The sequence below is a fragment of the Zosterops lateralis genome (assembly GCF_965231275.1).
Source record: "Zosterops lateralis genome assembly, chromosome: 2".
Taxonomy (NCBI): Eukaryota; Metazoa; Chordata; class Aves; order Passeriformes; family Zosteropidae; genus Zosterops; species Zosterops lateralis.
In genome coordinates this window covers 90,808,692-90,832,742 of record NC_139763.1, presented here as the reverse complement: position 1 = coordinate 90,832,742, position 24,051 = coordinate 90,808,692, and the positions used below count along the sequence as shown (strand labels likewise).

Sequence of the window (24,051 nt, the reverse complement as noted above, 5' to 3'; positions counted from 1 at the left end):
ATCAGTGAGTGTCAAGTGTGACAGGAAATCAGAGAGACACTGAGATCTCCAAGAAACAATCTCTGCCACCAGAGGCTGGGGTGGGAGCCACCATTTCCCCCTCCCGTCCAGGCACAGGCATTAGTGGATGGCATCCAATTCCACAAACATCTCCAGGGCAATGAGAACATCAATGAATACAACAAGAGAAAAGAAACCACAACTGCTTTTCAGTTTTATTCTTCCTGGGAGGGCAGTGGCATCCTGACATGGTCCTTCACATCATCCAATGAAAACTACCAGGGACTTTTTCAAGGCTCCGAGCTCACCTAGCAGTTTATGGGACTAAATCCTAAATGTTGACTTGGCTGTAGTGCTTTGGCAGCCTGCAGACATGGCATTCCCAATTCCAGACAGTTTTGCTGGGTCAAGACTAAAGTAATCAGTGCTAACAGAAAGGGAAAGTAATGAGATGTGAAACACAGACCATAGGATGAGTGATGTGTCAGGCTGGTACTGCACAGTATTTGTACAGACCAGTCAGAAATGGGTATTACAAACAGAGCTGGAAAATAGTCATGGTTACAAACATGATTTCCCAGAAAAGAGAAAGTCTCTTCAGAAAAATAATGTAACAGCTTCAAAAAACAACAGCAGCAACAACAAAACAAAATAAACAAATGCATCTAGTGATCTTTAAATCAGCTTTTCCATTGGATAAATATATTTGAAATACTTGTACAGTTCACAGTGGCATAAAGTTCTCTGATTGCTTGAGTGCTTGAAAATATCTCATCAGTAAAAAAATACCAGAGCTGGGGGAGGAAAACCCTCTCTCTGAATTCTGTACATGGGTAAATGCACAGGTTTTGGCAGGCATCAGGTCATTGGATCCACGGGAAACCGGCAGCATCACAGGACTGCAGATCACAAGTCAGGGGATGGAGGGTAAGAAGAATAGTAAGGCCCATTTTCCTGCAATGAGAACAGAATGAGTAATTGAACAGAAGTCTTCTCCAATATACCTTGGTGCAATGATAGTGCCACAGAGGCAGAAATAATCAGGTATTGTGGCTTTGTCTTCCATGAATACAGTGAGTGCCACAACTCACCCAGGAGAGGACTGTGCTGTAAACAGGCAAACACAGGCCTTGGTTTTGCCTGTGTTTTAAGCAGAAAGTGCAAGTTAAACTTTTGCCATTAAGCCAAAGCTGTAACACCAGGAAGCCATGAATGCTGGCATAGCCAGTAACTCAGACAAAGCCATTAATGCAGACACACAGCTCTGGCCACTGCTTTGGAGTTAATCACATAGTCTTTGGAATGATTGCAAGCCATATTCTGTCACCCTGATCTTTTTCAGCCTTCTGATGACTGCATTTTTGTAGTGGAGTTTCTCACAGATTTTAGGTAAACATAATGATTGTTTATCATTCCTCTCTTGATGGACTTCTGGTTTGACCAGTGTGGTTGGAGAGGTGTCAACCTCGTTTGTCCAATCCCTGGTCATTGTCCAGAATCTATATAAATCGAGGTAGAAAATAAACTGCCCTCTTTTTTGCCCTGACTACTGACTGCATGCATGTCCTTCATTTCGTGTCCTCTAGTGACAATATTCATGCCACCAAGTTGGTTAGAGACCTGAGGTGAAGGCTCCTATAAAAGTCAGGGGACCTTTCTACTGTTCCATTTTTCCCTGCTGTTTTTTTTTTTTTTTTTTTTTTTTCTTTTTCTTTTCCTGCATGCTTGTCAGTATGTGGGGCAGGGAAGATGAAACACAGCTACTATTTTTTTCCAATCAGTATAAGGGTACAGCAGCTAATAAATTTTATCTTGTCCACAGGCTGTCACTGTGTTATGTTACAGCTGGCTGAAGAAGGGTAGGCCCCTTTTATACACACAGGAGACTGCTCTAATGGGAAAGCAGCCTCCTTCTTAGCTAAGCCCTCTGCTTGGCTGATGTAGACAAAAAAAATCAGAGAATCATTACTCACAGAACAACACAGACTCTCTAGGAACCTTTCCTTCTCCCCATTCCTAAGTTGTGGAAGTCAATCCCCTTACAGCTCTTGCAGAGCAGAGTGGGAGCAGCACAAGAACTGCTCTTAGGGCAGGGACTGAGGGTGGCCACAGGCAGTCACTTACCCTGGCGTCGTACTCGAGGACGAAAGGGGGAAGATCAATCTGCTCTGGGGGTATGGCTGTGAACAACTGCTGAAGGCTTTCCACATAGTGGATTTTGTCCTTTAGCCCTGAGACTGTAAAGGTTGTGAAAAACCATGCTGAGACCTGAAAGTAAAACCCCACAAAATCCAATTAACAAGGTGCTGCTTCAAAACATTCAAGTTCAGTGTAATAATACTCCATAGTGAAACAGGCTCAAGTTGAACCTGAAACACTAAAATTTTTGCCATAACACAAGGTCAGGAACTATGGACCACCAACTACTAGCAAGCAGTGTCTTGAGAGCTTCAAGCTACTGTTTTCTGACTCTACAGTCACTCCTTCCCAAATGCTTAAGGTCCCTTTCTACAGCCCAAGAGTGACAGCTATTCTGCTATTTGTCCTCAAAGCCCCATCAGTACAGTGATATGCTTTCACTCCAAGTTTAGCCAGTTCAGAAAATTACCTATTTGACTGTCAGAAGCATTTTTAACCCTTTACATTCAAGTTTTCACTTGAATGAAAGGCCAATTAGAGCAAGAGAAAGGGATACTTGGAATTTCAAAGATTTCAAAGTACTGAAATCTCCCTTCTGCTTTGGGTTGTCTAAGTGAGCTTTTGTTTTACCAACTTTTTTATCAAAAACCTTATTAATTTAACTCTACAAGAACAAGCCTATCAGCTTAGTCTACAAGATTTTACTTGAAATATTCACACATCTGTCTGTTTTGAGTACAAAAAAGGACACGGAATTTTTGTTTTTGAAGGCCAGTAAGACAGCAATCTAATCCTGCTTAGATTGACTGTGTGACCTTTACTTTTTCAACCCACCTTCTCCAAAATTAGGTACTGTATTAATTATTGTTTATTTCTTTTCTGTTCTTTTCCTGGCAGACTAAAAGAAAAGAAAAACCCTGTTCTACAGGTCACAAATGCTCCTAGTAGGGGTCAATCACATAGTCCTGAGCAACCAGCTCTTGCTGACTTTTCTTCAGCCAGGAGTCAGAGCAGATGACCTCCAGAGTTCTTGACAACTTTGACCATTCTGTCATTCTGTGTGATAATTTTGCTTTGACTGCAGGAAGTTAACAGAAAAGAAGCAACACTGCAAGAAAGGCCTTGAGGAAAGCGAGAATTTCAAATAAACTCAAAGATTAAGTCAATAAAAATGATCTGCCTGAATGCAACATTAAAGAAAAAGTCAATTCTTAAAACTCTCCTGGAATAACTGTGCTGCCTCCTCAAAACAGCTTACTTTAATGAGAAAGGAACGATGAAAAAGAGAAAAAGGAGGCAAAGAACACGACAGAACATTTGAAATCAGTTCATTATTTTGAAGGCAGAATTAGAGATTTATGTTAGCAGAAAGCAGGGAGACAGATTTTACTGGCATCTATTATTCATTATATTGTTCTAACAAGACCTCTTGTGAGTGACAGTTTAATGGGTGAAAAATACTTTCTCAATCTTGCACCAAAGTAGTATGGATTTCAAGATGTGTTATGAATGACAATTATTAAACATAATTGCTATGGATGTTTAATGTATAAAAGCCTAATAGGGGATACTTTTGCAGCCATCACAAAAACTGCTGTTGAGAAGTGTTTTTTCTTTTTCCCCTTCTTCCTCTCACTATACAAGCCACTCCAGCTTGGCATCTTACCCAGGAACACAGAGAGAAGGGAGGGAGGCAGAAATGTTTTTGGAGAATTTTTCTATTACTTTTATTCTTGACAACCACAGGTTATAGAAACAGTAATACAAGAGCAGCTTTTTTTTAATTGGTAACAGGACATGGAATTTAAAATTAAACCAAATCTCTGTTAATGCACTGAAAGTAGAGTAAGCTATACCAGAGCAGCCAAAGAAAGTTAAAAATCTAGAGATCTGCTGAAGTTTCCCTTCATTTTTCTTGTCCTGATATTACAAATCTAAATAAAAGGCTGTCAAAGTCACTCTGCCAAGCTATAAACCCACAGTTAAATGTATGAGACATCTCCCCCCAAAAAAAAAAAAACAGCAACACAGATTAGGTGTGTCACTAATCTCTTAATTTGGGCATACCTCAAAGAGAAATTTACTAAAATATGGGAAGCTTTATTCCAATTGGAATGATCTTGTGTTGAAAAAAAACTAAGGGATTTGCAACAACCTTTCCATTGGCATCTGATCTCAAGAAACTGCTTTTAGGACTGTTAGAGAAAAACAAACCAAAAATTGTTCATGATAAATACAAAGAGTATGATGATTATAAGTATCTAATTTGAGTCTTTGAGTATCTTTCAACTTTGAAACATTCTTGATTCACAGCCAGTTAATGAAAACAGAATTATTCTGGGTGAGACTGTTTCAGATCCAGCCATTTATAGCTCAGTTCAGAATACAAGCTCTGAAAAATTTGGAGAGCTCTCAGAAGAGAGAAGCTGAGAGGATTCACATAAAAATGCCTCCAAAAGCTCTTTATTTATCTATCAGCAGCTTGATCAAAAACAAGCAGCAGGAAATTTGCATGCAAGAGTACAAAGGAACCTGTGATGGCACTTCATGGGTACCCTGATCTGAGGCCTGGCAGTGAAAAGCTCATGCAGCAAGAACCACTCCAGCCTACAAAATGTTGAGACCTCTCCTACAATTCCATGACAAGCACAGCTCCGTCTCACACATCACAAGGACACTCAAATCATGAGGAAAGGCAGGTGCACTGCACAAAAAAATGCGTGCACAGTGGCTCACCCTGCTTCAGTTACTCTGTGCTTTAGGATAACTGCTGAACCTTCCCCCCTGCACACCCAACTCCTTGTATTCTAGGCAGGGAATGACCCTCAGAAAACACATAGTTTACAGCAGTTTTATACCTAGAAACTGAACAAAGAACCATTGTTGGCACCTAGAGAATTATGCTGGTTTTCTAGGGATGTATGATCTCCCAAAAGACATGATGAAAAGCCTCTTGATCCTTTTGAGCCCCTAAATAAGCAAAAGCAACTCTAACAGATGGCAGGATTCAATCCTGCTGTGGAAGGAACAATTTATACCAGACATTGAAGATCTGTGTACTAAGGTGAAGTGGTTGGGAAGTCCCATGAATGCACAGGCCTTCCTCCTGAATTTGAGGCATGGGATATTTCCTACTTCTAGGGAAGGAAGTAAGTGATCCAAATAGGAAGATGAATGTGCCAAACATTTTTTGAAGAAATTTGAAGTTTTTGAGCTAGCAAGCTTCCAGGGGGACAAGAGCCCTGAAAGAGCCAAAAAAAGGAGGGGAGAGAGAAACCATTCCCTCTGAGCAGCCATCTTCTTCACCATGCTTTCTGCTGCATATTCCCCATCATGTTTCATAAACTGATAGTCCATGCAACACTCAGAAGCAATTCTGCTTGCCTTCCAGTTACAGAAAAGATTGGCAGAAAGACATGGACACACATTCTCTTTTGCCTCCAGCTGTGCTGCCAAAACAGGATACAAACCAATACTATTTCCAGCAAGTTAAAGAACTCTGTGTCTCTCACCCTCCCTGCTGCCCACCAACCATCTGCTTCGCCTACAGTTCTGTTGAGTCCTACTGCAGTTTCCAGAGGGACAGACAAGATGGCAACAGACACCAGGGAGGATGAGTTGTCATCCTCCAACAACAAAAAAATATTTCTCAACTAAATAGAAATATATGGGAGGAGAGGAGAGGAGTGAAGTGCTGCTGAGAATCTAAAACACTTACTTCTTAGCTTCAGCTTTTCCACTCAACTTTGTGACCTTAGTAATGTTCTATGCCAGCTCCTACATTTTTATGAGCATCAGAGCTGGAAGCTCTAATTCTAGGACACAGACCTCTGATGTGCATCCTCTGGAGGAACTTATAACCTAAGAGAAACTGGAAGCTATGCTGCTGGGAAGCCTCAGTCTTATCTCCATAAGAAAAAGGAAGTTCCAAGTCTCATGGTATCCCAGCCGTGCACAGGGAAAAAAAAGGACTCTTTGGAAATTCAGCAGTCAAAGAAATCCTTGCTGAACATGTGCAAACAGATGTGTTTTTCCAGGCATATAATTTTCTCAAATTTGATTAATGTCAGCAAAAAGCAGAATAAACACAGAAGTTAATCTGATGTGAAGATGGAGGATCGGATTTCTGTTTTAACTGGACAAACAAAAATTCTAGGAAGGGCTGCTGTTGCCACTTATTTCAATTGAAGGACTCATACTGCTGAAATAAGAGGAGTGGATGTGAGGTCTAGAAGGCAGCCAGCTGCATCTTCTGTTGCCCCACACAGATCCCAGCCAAGGGTAACAACTTAGTGCATGACAAGTTCAGGTTTTTTGTCTCCTGATGGATTAACAGGATTTTTTCTGCACTCCATCAAAGGCATTCTTCCCATCTTTCTTTGCTGCTCTCCACTCTAACCCTGACCAATCTCACTGCTGTCTGAGACTGCTCTCTGCCCTTCCCAGGGCAGCTGTGAAGTGACACGCAGGACACATGTGATCCCTCTTGTGGTGACAGAAAAGGCAAAATATCCAGGAGATGAACTACACAAGAAAGAATTCCCTGAGTGTTTGGTCATGGTGGTTCATGACCCTGCCAGACAGAGAGCAGGAAAAATGACAAGATGTTTCCCTTGGAAAGAAACAGGATTAAAAGCTTCCACCTCTCTCTGGTAAGAGCACACAAAAGCAGGGCACAGACAGCGTGCACTGCACTGGGGTTCAGCTTCTCACAAAGATTGGAAGATTGCAGCAACATCAAAGATGGGATGAATTTCAAGTTCTGACTGTGGATCCAGAAGATATTGCCTAATTTTGGGAATCTTCTATATGTATCCGCATTCTTCATGCTACAGGTTTATGTACTACTCCACCAACATGCAAGACATGCTTTTCTTTTCTAAGTTTACCTTACCTTTGAACGAAATGTGGGGTGGACAAAATACAATGCCTTCAAGTTCCTCTTGTACCTGGTTTAGAGAAAGAAAAAAATATTTAAAATTGAATTCTAACCAAGGTCACCTATGCAAGCCATCTGTGAAAAGAGACCATTCTTCTTAAGTGCCTGTAATGTAATTTTATTAAGTTAGACGTAATGTAAGGGCAGGCACTGAAAAGTAAATGTAAAGAAAAAAAGAAAAATAATAAAAAAAGGCAGAATGGTGATTTTTCAGTTAAAGACATCACAGCTTTCAGTCTTTCAAATAGGAAGTGAAACTAAATTAAGGACAAATTATGACTGCCACTGTTACCCAAACCTCTCCTCTCACAACCAGCAACACACTTTAACAAAGTCAGGCTCCAAAAGCTCCAGCTTTGGATTGTGACAGATGAGAACACCAGAGTGCCTCCCTAACAGCTCCAGAGGGAGACTGCAGAGGACAGAACCTCTGGTTAAAAAGATGGACTTGAGAAGGAAAGAAAACACCTCTTCCTTCTTCTTGCCTTTGTTAGTTATTTAGGTCTTTGTCCCAGCCAAACTCTCTCAGAAACAAATGGGAAACCAGATACAGGGAATAACAAATACTTGCATAGCACAGAGGAAGACCAGAACATGTTCTTTTCCTATTGACACTCACTTGGCATCAACAACATCATAGAGCTTCTTCAGGAAGTTAGAGTCCAGCTGATTGTAATCATTTGTGAGCGTATGGAAGTACACAAGGACATATTCCTTCACTGCAATATGATCCATGACGTGGATGAAATACAGAAGAGCCTGAGGCAGAAAGAAACAAAATTTTTATCTGCAAAGAACTCTTTGACAGTTGCTTTACATCTTAATTAACTTCCCTCATTTAATCTAAAAATCAGGAATCATGAGGCTTTACATTTCAGCTACAAAAGCAAGGCCAACATTCCAAGTCTTCAACCTGACTGTAATAACTTGCAAGTCTTCTGTCTATCTGACCTCACAGATGGAGATCCATTCTTGCTGTTTCCCTGAAAAGCTACATTTAAGTCAAGTTTCACTCATCACATCTTGGCAGTTATAGAAGCACAGTAACTCTCCTTCTTCTTCAGGAGAAAAAGGAGTCCATACTAGGCCTGTTTGTTCTAAAAACAGCCTCATTGAAAAGTGTCAGCCCAATGCACACATAGCTCTGTACATACATTTTCATCTGCCTATAAAAATACTTTCTACTTAACATCTTAAGTCTTCTAGAAATGATGTTTTTACTATTAACACTGAATTATCCTTATAATCAGACTTTTCCATTCAAAACATTAATATGTAACCTACACAACTCTAGTTTTACAAAGCCTTACCTTTTCCATGTCTATCAATGTAACAGGGATATTCCTTCCAACCACCACCATCACAGTGCGACCACAGTTATCCACACCTGCAAAAGAAAGAAAGATGTCTCAACTTCTCTCAGTCCTGCCATGTTTTGTAGCTGGGCCCTTTCAAACTGGGGAGAAAGAGCCTCAGCTCAGAACTTTTGCAATGCATCTGGTTTCCAACAGATGAAATAGGCTCAGTTACTGCTCTCACTATACCATTCTGATAAAAATACCCATGAATCACCTCTGAGAAACTTAAGGACTGGAATTTTGTGTTGCTGGTATACTCCATATTTACCTAAATATCAAATAATAACATGGGTTTTATTTTAAAAAGCCCTTAACTTGCAATTCTACCACCAAAGCAAAATTCTTCCTAGAAACCAGGCCCTGAACTCCAATGCACATATTCCCAGAGAATGCCTCATGGATCTCCTGCAGCCCACAGAGCCTCGTCTAAGGCAAACAAAAGAATTGAAATTTGCAGCTACTGAGCAGAAGGTATCACACAACCTTGGTATTTACACAAAGATCAAGGTAAGCTCTGGATTTTCATGAGACCTAAGAGATCAGCCAAGTTGCTGAACAGATGTTCTCTCCAGAAACACAGCTATGCTTTCAGCATGACCTATTGTATATGCAAGTCCAAAGAAAATAGTTATACTTTAAGACAGCATAGATTAGTCATCAGTTCCCTGAAACTTACCTGTCTGGTACAAAGCTTTAAGAGAAGCAATGTCAGAGAGGTCTTCAGCTCTTGCCTGACACAGCCAGCGATTATAACTAGAAAGTCAAAAACATCTGGTCAGATCTAATTCCCCTTTGGATCAGCAGTATAAGCCTGAAGAGGTATATGGGAATGGAAGGACAAAACAAGCTTCTTCTGACTGAGCTCTCTCTGATGTTGCTGTTTTCTGACCTATGGAGCAACTATCAAGTTTTTAGAGTGTTAAAAAATAAAATTTAGTGTCTTAGTTACACACCTAATGATTTTCACTCAGGCAATTGATATATATCAATATGTATCAACTCCTAAGTATAGTGGCACTGCAATTGGGCTGAAAAGATCTCAGAGGTTTTTCCATTTAAATATGTCAGTGTTTAAAAGATAGGGAAAAAAAGAAACTTTCCTTTAAAAGCCTAGATGTCAAACACAACTATGCAACAAACAGTTTAATGAACAACTGGTGAACAACTTAATGTGTCATCTGACAAAACAAGTCAATACTAAATCTTAAGAGGTGTCCAGCATGGAATTACCTTCTAAAGAAGTGATCATGCATGTTAGGGTTACCAGGGCAGGGAGGGGGAGAAAGCCTGAGCCTTCTTTTATTTATCAAATGGAAGATTTTATTTATCAAATGGATTTTGCTATCTGTGCAGAGCCTCAGGAACAAGTGGGCAGAATCAACAGCAGGCGATCCCACTACAAAAAGTGGCGACAAAACAGTGACATCTTGTGGCAAACGGGTAAGGCAGCTGGCTGGATGCACTGGGTGTGCTAAAGGGTTCATCACAAGCTTCCCTTTCTCTCCTACTGTCCTGTCCCTTCTCCCTTCAGGCCAAAGAGGCTACTACGTCAATCCGGGGAGACACCAGGCTTTACCTGTATTTGCTTGCTGGAAGATGAGGCTTTACAGATAACAAACCCATCATTCATAAGGGTTGGTCCTAACTAACACAAATATTCACATGAACAAGCAAATTCTCACTTCCTCTGATGCTGTTTCTGCAGTGCTGCCTCTGACAACTGTCCCTGCAGGATGAGGCGCCTCTGCTTATCAACGTCTCCCTCCATGCGGGCAAAAGCATGGGACCCAATGAAAGACAAATCTGCCTCCAGACCCTCTTCATCTGAAGCATCTGCAGTAGAAACAAAGATGGTATCAAATGCTTGGGCTGTGTACAGAACAGCAGTGCTGCTGATGAACTGGTACATTTCCCAGTGAAACAACAGTCATTATGCTACAGACTGAGACAAAACCCTCAAGGGACCATGATGTGGCTCTGATACCTCCCCAGTACCATTGGCAGATCAGAGCATGTGATTGAGGATCACTTCCTTAAAATGTTGGTTTGCCTGGAAACTAACTGGGAAGTCCTAGTCATCAGCTCCCAACAAAGGGTTTACTCTCCCAAAAAACAAGTTCTGGAAAGAGTGACTTCAGCTTTACATCCTACCTGAGCTTTACAGTCATCGTACTTGTCCAGAGGGGAAAAATCAGCACCAGAGTGAGAGATGCTGCAGCTTTATTCAATTAGAAGCTGTACTGTAGAAAGGGCTCACTTCTTGTATCACTGACACTTCTGAACAAACACTGCAATGATCTGAGTGTAGCTATTTTTATATCATTGTTTACAACAAGGCTGGGTGATGAAATAGAAGAGCACAGGCTCACTTGCTGTGACAGTACTAGAATGCTCCACTGAATTGATGTCATCCAGGCATGTTGCTAAGACTTCTAGCACTGTCTCTCTGGGCAATCTGGACAGGAACTGAACTTCCCCTTTTAGCACGACATGCTACAGTAGCAATGGAACGAGTGTAGGATTCCACTATACAAATTCACTCTTACATATGCAAATCCAGTAACTTCACAAATTATTAGCTCATGGTTGAATACGTCACACTGGTCAGCCACAGCAGCAAATATTAAATATTCAGCCTTATCCCAAGTGACTACACAAAAGCAGAAAACTGAAATTAAATCCAAGTTAGATGCTTTGGATGTTTTAAGGCTGTAAAACTTGCACCTTACTGCTTAACAAGCAAGGCAGAATGTGTCTGCTGTGTCTGTTAATATATTGTTTTGCTACATGTATCTCACCTCCACCCCGACATCTACCACTGAACTTTGATAGCCACCTCCAAACAGTGATCTCTGGGTTCCTCTAGTTACTTTATATCTTTTAGGGAGTTTCTGCTAGTTTTCATTGCCCATCTACTAGTTGGATGTACTGTATTCCTGCTATATCAATAGAATCTACCATTTGAGACAACATTTGATAATACATAAACAATACTTGGCTAATACACAGGACAGACCATTAGCCATAATACCTTTTTCAGTTAGGGGCTGCACAAGATTCTGCAAAAACACTTCAAAGATCCTAATCACTTTGGGAAAAAATTTACAAAGGGAATGAACTACCAGCCTCTTCCACCAAGAAAGGAAAAGACAGACCAGCTCTACTGCAGTTACTGCTGGGGAACACAAAAAGACAAGGAGGCAGCTTGAGAACTGGAATCATTATAACGTGACTTAGGTGAATTGAGGTCATAAAACATCTCTCTCCTTCCTTTTCTGTTTTCCCCACTGACTTTCTCACAGAGAGATACTTATCCCACAGCCCAGTTCCCAGCTCACCGTCTGGAAGGCCTGGCTTTTCAGTGATCCTGATCTGCCGCTCCGGTACCACCGGCTCCCCTTCTGCATTGCCAATATCTGCAGGGAGGTAAGGCAAGGATTGCACCTCTTCTTCCAAGGATCTCGGGAAATACAGAGGCAGCAGCTTCTGGTAAGTGGCCTGCAAATGAGAAAAATGCCTGAAGGGTCTATCACACATCCGTGCTCTGCACTTAAACAGTGTCTGCCTCTGCAGCAGTTTGGAGGCAAAGTGCTGCCTCCCTCAATGGTTACTTTGGGCTGTGAGCTGGGAACACTTTATCAAGTCACCTTTTCTGCCACACTGGCAAATGACTTTGAGAGGACTTTGCTAAAACCTCCATGAACTCAGGTAGATTGCAGATATTTTAGCTTTGTAATGAAGTTAAAATATGCACGGACAACAGATTTCAGCAAATGTTGCTTATGTTAAAATGCACCACAACACAGACCACCTTGAGTGATCTGCTTGGGAAAAGAAGAAAAAGCACCAACTCAACAAGAAAATCCCTCCCCTCATGAAGTAATATAGTGAAAATCTCTACAGAACATATTACGTGGGTTCTCTACAACTGATTAGTAGTTTTATGACCTCCAACAAATTAGTTATTTTCCTTATCCATATGCCATAGAACCTGAACACAGTGTGGGTGCTCTGCACAGGAATACATTTGATGTACAAGGAAAGTCAATATTCAAACTGTCTGCATCTCTCAGCATACAGGTTACTAAATGTCAAGTTTGCTATTCCAACAAACAGCGTTTCAGATCTTTGCAGGTGGTCTGTAGGGATGCTGAACTGGCCCTCTTCAAGCACATCTTTGTGTAAGGAGGAAACTGTGTGTGAGGAATTTCCTTTCTGGCTAACAGATAGCATCCAGCACAACTGCATGCTGTCCCCTCCCCTGCTGCTCCCTGTCCACAGCTCAGCAACACTGAGACCAGAAGCAGAAAGATTCTCAAAGTGTCCATAGTGACTGCTAAGAGCATGAACAGTTCTGGAAAAGAGGCTATGCTAAGAAGAAGACAAAAGGATGCTGCAGGACCAAAAGTCTATGTGATCTGAAGGTGAAATCCAAATCCAGCTTTACTCCTGCAGAGAAGATCAATCATCCCCAGGAATTTTGGTGGAATGAATGCCAAGAAGATACCTCTTCAAGCTCAGAGACAGCAAACACCACCTTCTCCAGAGTCTCTCCATGAACCTCCAGAAACCTCCTAACTGTGCCTGCAAGGAAGGAGATTAAATGTAGTTAGCAAAACAGAAGGATGAATCTACACACACAGCTACAAGTGAACTGATAGCGCAGAAGAGAGATGCATCTCTTCTCATATGAAATAGCTCCACAGGCTGTAGGCAAGTGTGGATATTGGAAGTTCCATCTCCCCTCTCTCCTGATGCTGACTTTCGAGAGAGAGACAAATAGAGAATAAATCTCTCTGATTTAGCTTACTAGGCATTCCTTAGACTGTGAAATGTGATTCAGTGGCCCAGAAAAATCAAGCCAAATCCTTCCTTTAGAGAGTCCTGTGCAAACTGCTAAAATGAGGCATTCTTAGAACAAGCCACTGTGCCCTAAGTTATCAGCAAAGCAATATAAGCAAGCTACAGCAGAAGCTGGTTCAAGGCAGGCTCAGCAACACAAAATCTCTGGGGTCAGTTGTACCAAAGAGGCATACAAAAATTTTATTTGTAAATCATGAGAGAAAGTCTCCAAGCAAATTGGTTGGTATGGGAGTATTTTATCAAGTAGCAAACAGACCTACAGACAAAACAGAAGACAGCAGTAAAAGAAGTTATCTGCAGAGAATACTTTTCAATAAACAGCAGAGGGGAAAAAAGCAGCTATTTTCAAATACTTCCTGTGTACTACTGTACACAAATTCCTGTGTAATCGTGTTGACCTGTGATATTACTTTACACAACAAATGCAGGAGCGCAGTTTCCCAGCAAACAGTTCTCAATGTATGTGAACATGTGAAAAAACCAAAAGAGATGGGGAAAAGTAGGAACCAGTATATAAGCATATATACAAGAGTATATAATATTCTTGTTTGAGCATTTTTCTATATTTTATTTTCACCCTAAGATGTTGTCTGATTTGTTTTCAGTGATTTTCGTTTTTCTTTAATATAGTTTCCCCTTGAGCACAAGGAAATTTGAAAACTTTTAACAATGCTTCTTAGTAAGAATTTTCATAAAACAAATAACAAGCATAAGAATCATTTCCCCTTGTTTGTTCTGAACTGGCATGGTTTGATGGTTCTTATTTTAGCAGACAGTGAACAGCTGATTCCTTTTCACCATTTCCATGCCACTCATGAGTTTACAGACATCTATCACACTCCCCTCAAGCCTGGTATACTCCCATCTGAAAAAGTCTTGAGCTCATTTTGCTACTTCTTGCCTTTTTCTACTCTTGTTGACCTCCTCAACTTCTCTGTCTACTATATTAATTTTGAATGTGCAGCTTTAAAGGGGGAACAAAGCACTGATTTATTGCATAACATTCTTAATTGTGTTGTGTCTTACTCAGCTTGCTGTTTTGAGCTCCTCTGAGCTGTTGTTTTCATGGAACTATTACCATCTCAATGTTTTGCTGCCTATAATCAGCCCATCATTTGCATGCAAAGGCAGAAGCCTGTAGGAGTGGGTCAATGGGGGAAGGATATCACTTTACATTTGCATGTGCTGATGACACTAAAACAGCAAATTAAATTCACTGTTGCTCTAGTCTGTCTGCCTAGAAGTATTCAACAGTAAGGCCTCATCTTATCTTAGCTATTCTGAACAAATTTCTATTACCAGCAATCTCTCTCTCTTTTAGCATCTTTTCCAGGTTATAAATGAATACATTGAAGAATTCAAGTTCCAGCACAGATTCCCATGGATCTTTACTGATGAGATCCTAGGGATCTTTACTGAGAGAAAGGATAATTTGTTTTTATCTTCCGTTTTCTGATCAACCATGGAATGCCTTGCCTTTTAAAGGCTCTAATGGACCACAGCCCCCTAAAAAATATGTTTCCCCATTTGAACAGTAATCTGTCAGAGGTAAGTGACCTGCTGAGTGCTGCCATCCAGTCTATGCTGTTTCCCAACACACTTACGCAGGGCTATGTGGGTTGCATCCTCCAAGGGGTAACATCTTTTCAGAGTGTTAATGACACAAAATCCTACGGAGCACATTGCCTGTTCCCTGGAATGCAGAAGAAGAGAAACAAATAAGAGACAGCCAGGTGCAAACAGATATCTGTCAGGGCAGTAGGGAGCACCATTAATTTCTTCCCTGGCTCTAAGCACCAGCAATCCTCTTTCACGTTCTTACAGGAGTGTTCTTCCCTGGCAAGATGCACACACCCTCATTAAGTAGAGAAGGAGGGAACCATTAATTATTCCCCACTGCTTCCTCTGGTGCTTGTTTTTAGATTTCTCCTTCTACCTCAGCTATGTTCTACAGTTCCTCATATCCTGAATTAAATTCTTCCCTCTAACTCTGTGCAATTCTTGCTCAAAATACTTTTGTTCCTGTTTAGGACTGACAGTAAGGAGAAGGAGGGGAAAAAGAAGGTGCTCTTCAATGCATACACACTCCTATTCCTTCACCTGACTAATGATTTTGTTATGTTAGAGGTCTGGACACAGGCCAAGGTGGCCTACTCCATCATAGGTATGATTAGATAACCATCCAGAATGGAGTGACGTATACTTTAAGACCAGTAAGATAATTCCAGCACTGAGTGACATTTTCAGAAGAGTAAAGCAGGGCTGTTGCCAACAGTAATCAAAGGACTTTGAGCAAGCTCAGAGATGGTAGACAATTTCACAAACATCAAAAGTGACTCTAGAAAACAGATTGACTGAAAGACATTCAGTATGCAGAAGTATAAGAACTTTAAAATAGTTTATAACATGTTTCAGTCCAGGCCTGAATTTGCTTGCAACTTCTGAGGCAGAACAAAATTGGCACATGCTAAAAACCATAGCTGTAATCTTGAGTATGAAACAGTTGCTATTGCACTGTAACACAAGTCCAACCTTGGAATAATTGATCTTCTCAACCCTAAAAAATTGTTAGGTATGCTTTCTGACATTGCTCTTGCTCAGGTGTATTTTGTGACTGCTACCACTACAACAGTTGTCACACAAAAAGAACAGAACACAGAAAAATAGGAAGAAAAACTGTTACTTAAGAGGAAGTAGAAAATACACAGACAAAAGGGGAAAACCCACAAACCTAGCTGCTGCAACTGTAGATTTAGAAGTAACCCTATACTCTGCCTCAGAATTTTAGCTGTCTGCTGTACAAGGGCAGAGAAGCCAAACACATGAACCGACACAGCAGTCACATCTGCCTGTGGGTGTGTCCATATGGCTGCAGACCATGAAGCTGCTGCTGGAGCAAGCCCCTTTAACACTTGTTGCAGCACAGAACCCAAAGCAGTTATTAATGCTTCTCCTTTGAGGAAGTGAATGTTGCACAGCTCCAGCTACCCCATTTCCCTGCTTGAACAAGCCCACATCTCTCTGCATCTATGCCACAGCAGAGATAACCAAAGGCATGAAGCACACCATGAAGCCACTGCCGTTCTCCTGTCCTTAACCAGATCCAGCACACAGGATTAGACATTCACAGAGGGGAGGCCTTTGTGCTGTGCCCCAGGTGTCACCCCTGTGTGGGCTGTGCTTACTTGGCGAGCTGCAGGACGTTGCGGTAGCAGCTGTAGAGGGAGCTCTCGGCCGCCGTGCGGTACCGGCTCTTGTACTTGGGGCCCACTGTGTGAATGATGAAACGCGCGGCCAGGTTAAAGCCCTTCGTCAGCTTGGCCTCGCCTGTCCTGCAGCCTGGGAGAAATAAAACACGGGGGGAAGTCTATGTGTCATGGTAAGAAAGCCAGAAGCATTCATGCCCTTGTCTTCCTCCAGTCAGACAACTCTGCTTCATACACAGAAGTTGGTTTTTTAGACACCAAATATTAAGGAGAGCATCTGATCTCATACCAGCTGCTTCAAACCTAGTCATGCTGAGGGGGTGATAACTGTGCTCATTCCTCTCAATTTTAAAACTATGTATATAAGGACTAACCAGATATTGCTAGAATTTCTGTCTTAATTGCAGTGCTTACTACGCTACTTAGAGCAAAGGAAGAAATTATTTAATAATGCACAGACAACAGATGCACAAGTACACCATACAGCTAGCAATAATTCTGAATTTAACAACTTGGTTTGGGGAGACTGCTTTTTGGATAAAATGACTACAAGTCTCCTTAATCAAACAAACCAGTCATTGCCAAAGCTGTTAAAACTGAGTTGATAATACACTTGTTTAATTTATGCTCCCAGAGTGAGGTAGCTTGCTTTGTTTTGCAAGCTTCTTCATGTCCACAAGGCAGACATATGATCCTCATGCAGCTCAGTCTCTGGACAGACTAGTTGTCTGATCTCAAGGAAAGGAAGTTCAAGCAGCACATTTAATTGTTCCATTCACAGCACCCTCCAGTTACATACTCTAGGAACAGATTCTGTGTTTGAAGTCTGTTTTTTCTTCAGCACATGGAAGAAAAGTCTGCTAAAGTCTACTAAACTTCCTCTTCTTCACCTAAATCTAGTCTACTCCAGGTCTGGACAGCTAAAAAAGTACTTCTAGTCTCTCTCTTTTCCTACCCTCAAAGACTAGTATTTTACAACCTTCTTCTGCTTGTACAGCTGCAATTCAGCTTTCTGATCTGACAGAAAACCAGTATTTTCATTGGATTAGCTTTCAACCTGATCTTCTTATAGGTTGCTGATGCCCACAACAGGGAATGAGACAGGAGGGACAGCTGCAGCCACCCTGCAGGAGCTTGGCTTAAGCTGCCCATTGAACAGGGATGTTCATCTCTCCCCCTCCACTCTTTCCTTGTGGTGCTCAGGCAAGCTAGCAACATGCAGGAAAGCATATTTTATGGGAAGAGACACTCCAGGTTGAGAATATTCCTACCCAAAACTTCAAGCATATCTTCTTAATGGCAACATCAAGATGCCTTGAAGCCAGCATTTGTGAAGTTTTTGATCCAACAAATCATATAATTAGCTTCTATAGAACTCCACTGTGCTTTCCTGGATTAATCAGAAGGAAGAAACACCATACCAGAACTAAGCATACTCTACTAAATTCCTGCACAGCCTCTAAGACAGCTTAAGAGAGCAATTAAATAAGCACAATATGGAAAAAGTAATGCCAAACCCAAAACAATGTATCAGATATCAAGTTACTTTTCTTCCTCTGCAGTCCCCAGGCCTCACAAACAGTAAAGAGCAAGCAAAGGCCTGTAGGAAAAACTTGAGAAAAAAAGAATGAAGCAAGTTTGAGTTAGAGTTGTGAATCCAGTACGGAAACCAATAAATTCAGGGAAGCAGATGTAGCATTGGTAATCTTTAACTATACTCAAATCACACTTCATACTTCCCAGTGCATTCTGCCTGGTGATGTCTATACAACTCATAAAACTACAATGAACAGTAGGTATTACTCTTATTTTAAGAAGCAAGGTGAGGGGAGCTGCACAAGTCAATGTCTGTGGCAAAACTGGGAACAAAGACAAGATCCCATTTTTGATCTGATAAGATTTCAGCTATTAGAATAGCTTTTCTCCAAGTTTAAAATGGAAAGTCTGAATCCTCTACATCATGTGTGTGGCAGAGAAAAAAAAACATTACTGGAGCTGGAAGACTTCTGCCACAGAAGGTCTTCATTAGACTGCAACAAGTATTTGTTGATAAGCAAGCTTCTATCCATAGCACTTCATCTGCAGCCTGCCTCTGGCTGTAGTATTTCTGCAGGAATCAAAACTGATGCTGCTCCTAGGAACATACAAGTTTAGCTGAGCCCTAAAGAAGGCACAGGCCTTCAAAGAGTCAGCATGTCACATGCTTTCAGATCATAATTTTCCTTGGAACCTATGAAATATGGATAAATATCAAGCAGCAGGAATAAAGCAGAAGAGACCAAACCAAAAATGTATTTCACAGCTTTGGAACACAGACCATGCATTTTCATTTTTTCAGCACAAACATTCTCCAATGAAAAAATGTCAAGGCTAAATGGGAAAGAGGGCAAAAAGGAAGGAGAGGTGACAAATAAATCCTGAACCGATTTCTTAACTAAGCTCTCCATCCACTTCTGCTACTGTGACAAATATACTAGGGGTGCTCAAATGCCAAATCTGTAACCCAGCCTCTCTTTCCTCCCCCACACAACATGTCAGTAGGGTGTCACAGAAGAACTGATTTCCATAAAGCTCTTGGCACAAGATTAAAAGAGAAGTGTCTTCTTCATAGGGAGTTGTGAACCTGCAGAATGCATTACAGGGAGAACACATAAGTGTTTTCACTGTGGTAGAAGATGCAAAACTATGTATAACTCAGCAGGGTAAAAGGGAATTTAAGAATCTGAGCACAACAACTCCCTACAGAGCTGACAGATCTCAGACTTTAGGACTCCTTGAAATGCAGTCCCTCTCTTCCCACTTCTCAGTGCACACAAGAAACCCAAGAGTATTTTAGAAAAGTTCTGGCATATATAGCAGGGTCCTAACTATTCTACAGCACCTATGGTATTTTAATTTCCACCCACAGCACACAGTGTTATGCTCTGTTATAAAATGTTACTCTTCCTCCTGTTTTATTTCTAGGTTACTCAAAAAAAGCAAGCTGAATCAGCAAAGGATGATTTTATAGAAACAGGATTTCTATTCAATTGTCATTTAAGCTACTGAGAGTTTATATTATAAATATTGCTCTTCTATATCCATTTTGTTACTATGTAAGGAGAACCAGGCTGTTATCCAGAGTGAGCAGTACCACACAGAGACCTAAAAATTCAGTTCAGGACCATAGTTCCTTGAGATGTGAATTTTTATCTGTAAACTATATTAGACTTCCGTATGACCTTGGCTAACTATAAACTCTTGTTTGTCACACACAAAATAAGGAAACTCTTTATTCCCATTGCCTGTTAGATGAAAAAAATAAGGCTGACTATTCATCTCCCATTATCAGCAATAAACTTTGTTAATAAAAGACTCTAGGCAAGACTCATCCATTTCTAGAATAGCCTTGCATTAGGGCTGCTCTTGTAGCTTTCCAATAAAGCCATTTGTTGTACACAAGAGACAAATGAACCAACCAACTTAAGAAATAGCAAAGATTTTATTTAGACATGCAGTGTTTTATCAATTAATCTATTATTACCATATCCTTCTGAAAGACTGTGTGTATATTAATATCCTGAAAGAGGATACACAAAGTGCATGACAGAATCCACTTAATTTCTTCAATGGTGAACTTCAGTTTCTGTCTTTCATAATGTATACACACTGAACAGGATAAAATCTCAGGATGTACAACACTGGTCCCTTGAGCAAAAGCTCTGATAAGCTAACTGCTCAAAGTGGCTTCAGATAGCAGTGGGAATTATTTTGTCACAAAGTAAGGGCTCATCAGCTCAAATATCTGCCACAGACTTTCAATTATGTGTAATGTGAACAGCAAAAAGAGACTAGATTGGCAGGTGCTTCCCCCATTTTTGTCATGTTAATACCAGCTGTTGGGGCCCGGGGGAAGCCCAGCCCTTTTTCATTTGCCCCCCAATCCTGATGCTTTGTACTATGCAAGGACAGGAAATTTCAATAAGATAAAAATGTTTCTGGTTACTTACCTTTGAGCTTCTGGAGCTCATCCTTCAGGTCAGGCCCAGCATGCATGAATATACTTTCAGACACTGGGTTCTTATCCGTGAGAGTCTCATTGCTGGTGTTAACGATGGCCGTGCAGTTCAGCAGCGCGACGTCTCCTTTCCTGAGGAAACAGTTCATTGCAGCCTGAATGTCCAACTGAGCAGCATATTCTCAAATCAGTGCTGACAAGCAAGGAAATGCCAAATTCCAGGAAAAGCACTAACAGGACTCCAGTGCCCACACAGCGTGGCGTACCCTGATGTGCTCACCAAGCCGAATCATCTTTTGCCTCTACCTGATGGAGACAGACTGCATGCAAAACATCAGCTCCTGAAGGAGTCCCAGCCTCAGCAGTAACTTAGGAATTTCTGAGGAAAAGGCAGTGTTGTAGCTGTATGTAGGGCAGCTCAGGCAGCCAACACACAAAGCAGCTTGTTAAACTGATGGAGTGTAACACTTCCAAAAGCCCACCTATTTTCTCTTGGGGATAAGAGGAAAGTCCTCGTGTTTTATTACTTTCAAAACTGCAACACTTTTTACAAAGTACTTTTTTTTTTTTTTTTTTTTTTTTTTTAGCAGATAAGACTATCCAGGGCACCCTACAGCTGCTGTTCCTCAGACCACTGTGGGTCGAGACTGATGCTGCAGCCGGACAAGTTTTCTTTTCTTTTGTTCCCAAATTGTGAACCCTCAAGTTGATCATGTTCATTCTGCTGCCCAAAGATCAGACATGCAGAAAATAAACAAGACACAGATACAGAAGAGACAATGGAGTAGCAGAACTTTGACCTGCTTTTTGTCACAGCAGCAGCCATCGGGGATTTTGGGATCAAAGAGCACAGGAAGGGAAATAAAGATTCCCATGCACAGGGAGAAACTAAACAGCTGAAATTGCACATATTTGTCCAAGCCATAAGAGATGTTTAACCTCTTACTCCTCTCTTTCTTTACTCTCTGTTTTACTCCTCTCTTTCTTTACTTAATTGATTTCAGGAAATCCATGAACAGTCCCATTTCCTGCATATATTAACAAGAAAGAGGTTCAGGCTGATGCCTGAAACTGCAACCCAGAGAAATCCTTTTCCCTTCACACTGATTAAGTTGGGAGTTATTCATCTAAAGAGCAGGCTGAAGTATCTGAGTTACACTGGTGGAGTAAGTACAGCACACTATGCTTTATCAATAGATTTTGGAAGAAAGTCATGGAGACAAAACACAGAATGGAGGAAGGAGGGCCAGGAAGAGCCAAAAGCAAGCCACAAGAACCAGAGGAAAGAAAGAAGCACTGATTTAAAACAGAAAAGTGAAAGCAGAATAACACCAGTAAATACAGAAGAAAGCTAGTAGGCAGCAAACATATTTTTTTAAAAATAAAAACCTCATATTCAAGTGCCCAACTAGGTTTTGATACCAAGCATACAGTATCTCAGTAGGAAATACAGCTCCAGTCTGGTGCATGAAGGACTGCTATGAGCACAACCTATGGTGGAGCAAAATCCTAGACTTTCAAAGCTACAGTGAACAAAAAGATTATTTTCTTCCCATATCTGTAATGTTTGATTCAAGAAAAGAAGAACCTCTAGAAGCTTTTAGAAGCTTTATTCTACAGCAGTGATCATTACACGAAGGTATGGATGCTGCAGTAAATAGGAAAGGTGATGACTGACACACAAGAGCCACATCAAACTTACCACAAGATTATTTTTTCATTGATGTCTTTCCTGTATGGAAAAGGTGATCTAACATCAACTTGAGCTTTTTCAACGGGACTTTGGTGACAATCCAGTTGCTTAGCCTCATAGGCATCACTCCAGCCTGGCAGACTGTCAACATCCACAAACTGGGAAGGAGCACCCAAAGGATCCATGGAATGGAAACAACAACTCCCTTCCTCTGCTAACTTGTCACACTCCAATTTTCACTGGAGTCTTCCAGGTGCTTTAAAGGGAAAAAAAAAGAAAATCAAACCAGGTCACCAACTGTTCACTAAAACTAGTCATCCCATGGAGCCAGACCTTTCACAAGACTGCAATGCAAGAACAGCCAGCAGACAACAACAGAAAAACAGATCTCCCACTCAAACACTCTCTCTTTTGTTACCTGTATGCAATAAGGCAATGCAGATACTTGCAATGAGACAAACCTCTTCCAACAATTCAAGGTGAAAACACCTTCTCTACTAAATTGAGCCAACTGACTTGTGATCTTGCATTTCGGAAATAGCAAGAACAAATTCCAAAGAGCAGAGAGGGACTCAGTCTTTCTAAAAAGTGTTCTTTCTTTATCTAGACAAAAACCAAATTTGTAGCAGAGGATGTATTGTCTGTTCTTTCAGAGAAACTGGTAAATACTTACATAGAAAAGAAAAACTTCCCAAACCACAATGCCCCCAAAACCCCAAACCTTACAAACAAACCAACAAAACCCCTCTCTCTCCCTGAATAATGCAGTTCAGTGAATTCTGAACTGCTGCAAACAAGACTTACTGTCACACAGTTCTCACAGCCACGCACTCAGGCACAAAACCCCTTCACCCAAATCAGTTTTGCAAGAAAAAGCTTGTAAATTTGAACGCTGGGCCAGGGAATTTTAAGACTGAGCTCTGCCATCTGACTGATTTTGGGGTGACACTGGTTGCAGATGAAGGCTCAAAGGTGCCAATACTCACTTTCCAGCTGCCAGCAGGTAACGCTTTGTCTCTCACATTTCCACAGTGACTCCTGAACTATCCTGGCGAGTCAAACCAGCACAAACGTACCCAGGTAAGTGACTTCAGTTTGCCACACACACACACCCTCTACTTAACTCCTTTCACAGCTTCGTAATTGACAATAATTTAAAAACGATCGCGCCCTAAAGGAGTAATTGTGAAACGCGACTAAGTGCGTTCATTAGCCAGGGGAAAACAACACAACACAACAAAACAAGCAAGGATCCAAGCTCGCACTAAGAGGTGATAAAGGCTGACACTAGGACAAAGATAGCCGTAGGAGCATCTAAGTAAGATTCGCGCTGGGAGAAAAGGCAGTGAGAGAGAGAAAGGCGAGGTAAGCGCGGCCACACCGGCCCCGGCCAGAGGCTCGTCGGCAACAGCACCTTCCCCTGGCGAGCACCAAGCCCAGGTCCGGCTCTGGCAGCGGGAGGCGGGCCAGGCGGATCCCCGGGGCATCTCCCGAGGGGCTGCAGGCTGGGAACGGGGCAGGGAGGCCCCGGAGCCCAGTGCCGTGCACGTACCGGGAGGAGAACCCGCCTCTCCTGCCTCTCGGCCCGCGATTCCCGCACCCAGCGGCCCCCGCCCCGCTCCCCCGGCCCCTCACGGCACTCACGGGCACAGCCGCAGGGCCGCCGCCAGCCCCGCCCGGACAGAGGGTCCCGGTCGGCGCCGGTCTGGCGACATCACCCAGGGCAGCTCCGCGCCCGCCGCGCTTCCGCTTCCCTTCCCTTCCCGGGCGGGGCCTGGGGCCCGCTCTGACGCACTTCCAGCGCCGGGCCCGCGTGTGGCGGCCGCGGCTGCCCCGAGCCTTTCCCCCCGCCGCCG

General features: G+C 41.9%; 1 protein-coding gene across 2 annotated transcripts; it reads right to left on the bottom strand.

Annotated features, from left to right (window-relative positions):
* Window positions 1–208: 208 nt before the first annotated feature.
* Window positions 209–23,950, bottom strand: GDAP2 (ganglioside induced differentiation associated protein 2). Of its 2 annotated transcripts, none has more exons than XM_083854845.1 (14): window positions 23,840–23,950; window positions 22,205–22,451; window positions 20,495–20,634; window positions 16,485–16,638; window positions 14,904–14,992; window positions 12,944–13,020; window positions 11,775–11,934; window positions 10,119–10,269; window positions 9,113–9,189; window positions 8,389–8,465; window positions 7,698–7,837; window positions 7,034–7,088; window positions 2,125–2,268; window positions 209–954 (listed from the first exon to the last, which is right to left on the bottom strand). In XM_083854845.1, exons 2-14 carry the CDS (start codon window positions 22,378–22,380, stop codon window positions 907–909), a joined length of 1,488 nt encoding a protein of 495 aa, XP_083710971.1. In that variant the 5' UTR covers window positions 22,381–22,451; window positions 23,840–23,950; the 3' UTR covers window positions 209–906. The 2 variants fall into 2 exon arrangements, with proteins under 2 accessions (XP_083710971.1, XP_083710972.1); XM_083854846.1 differs by lacking the exon at window positions 23,840–23,950 and adding an exon at window positions 23,182–23,216.
* Between the last annotated feature and the right edge of the window lie 101 nt (window positions 23,951–24,051).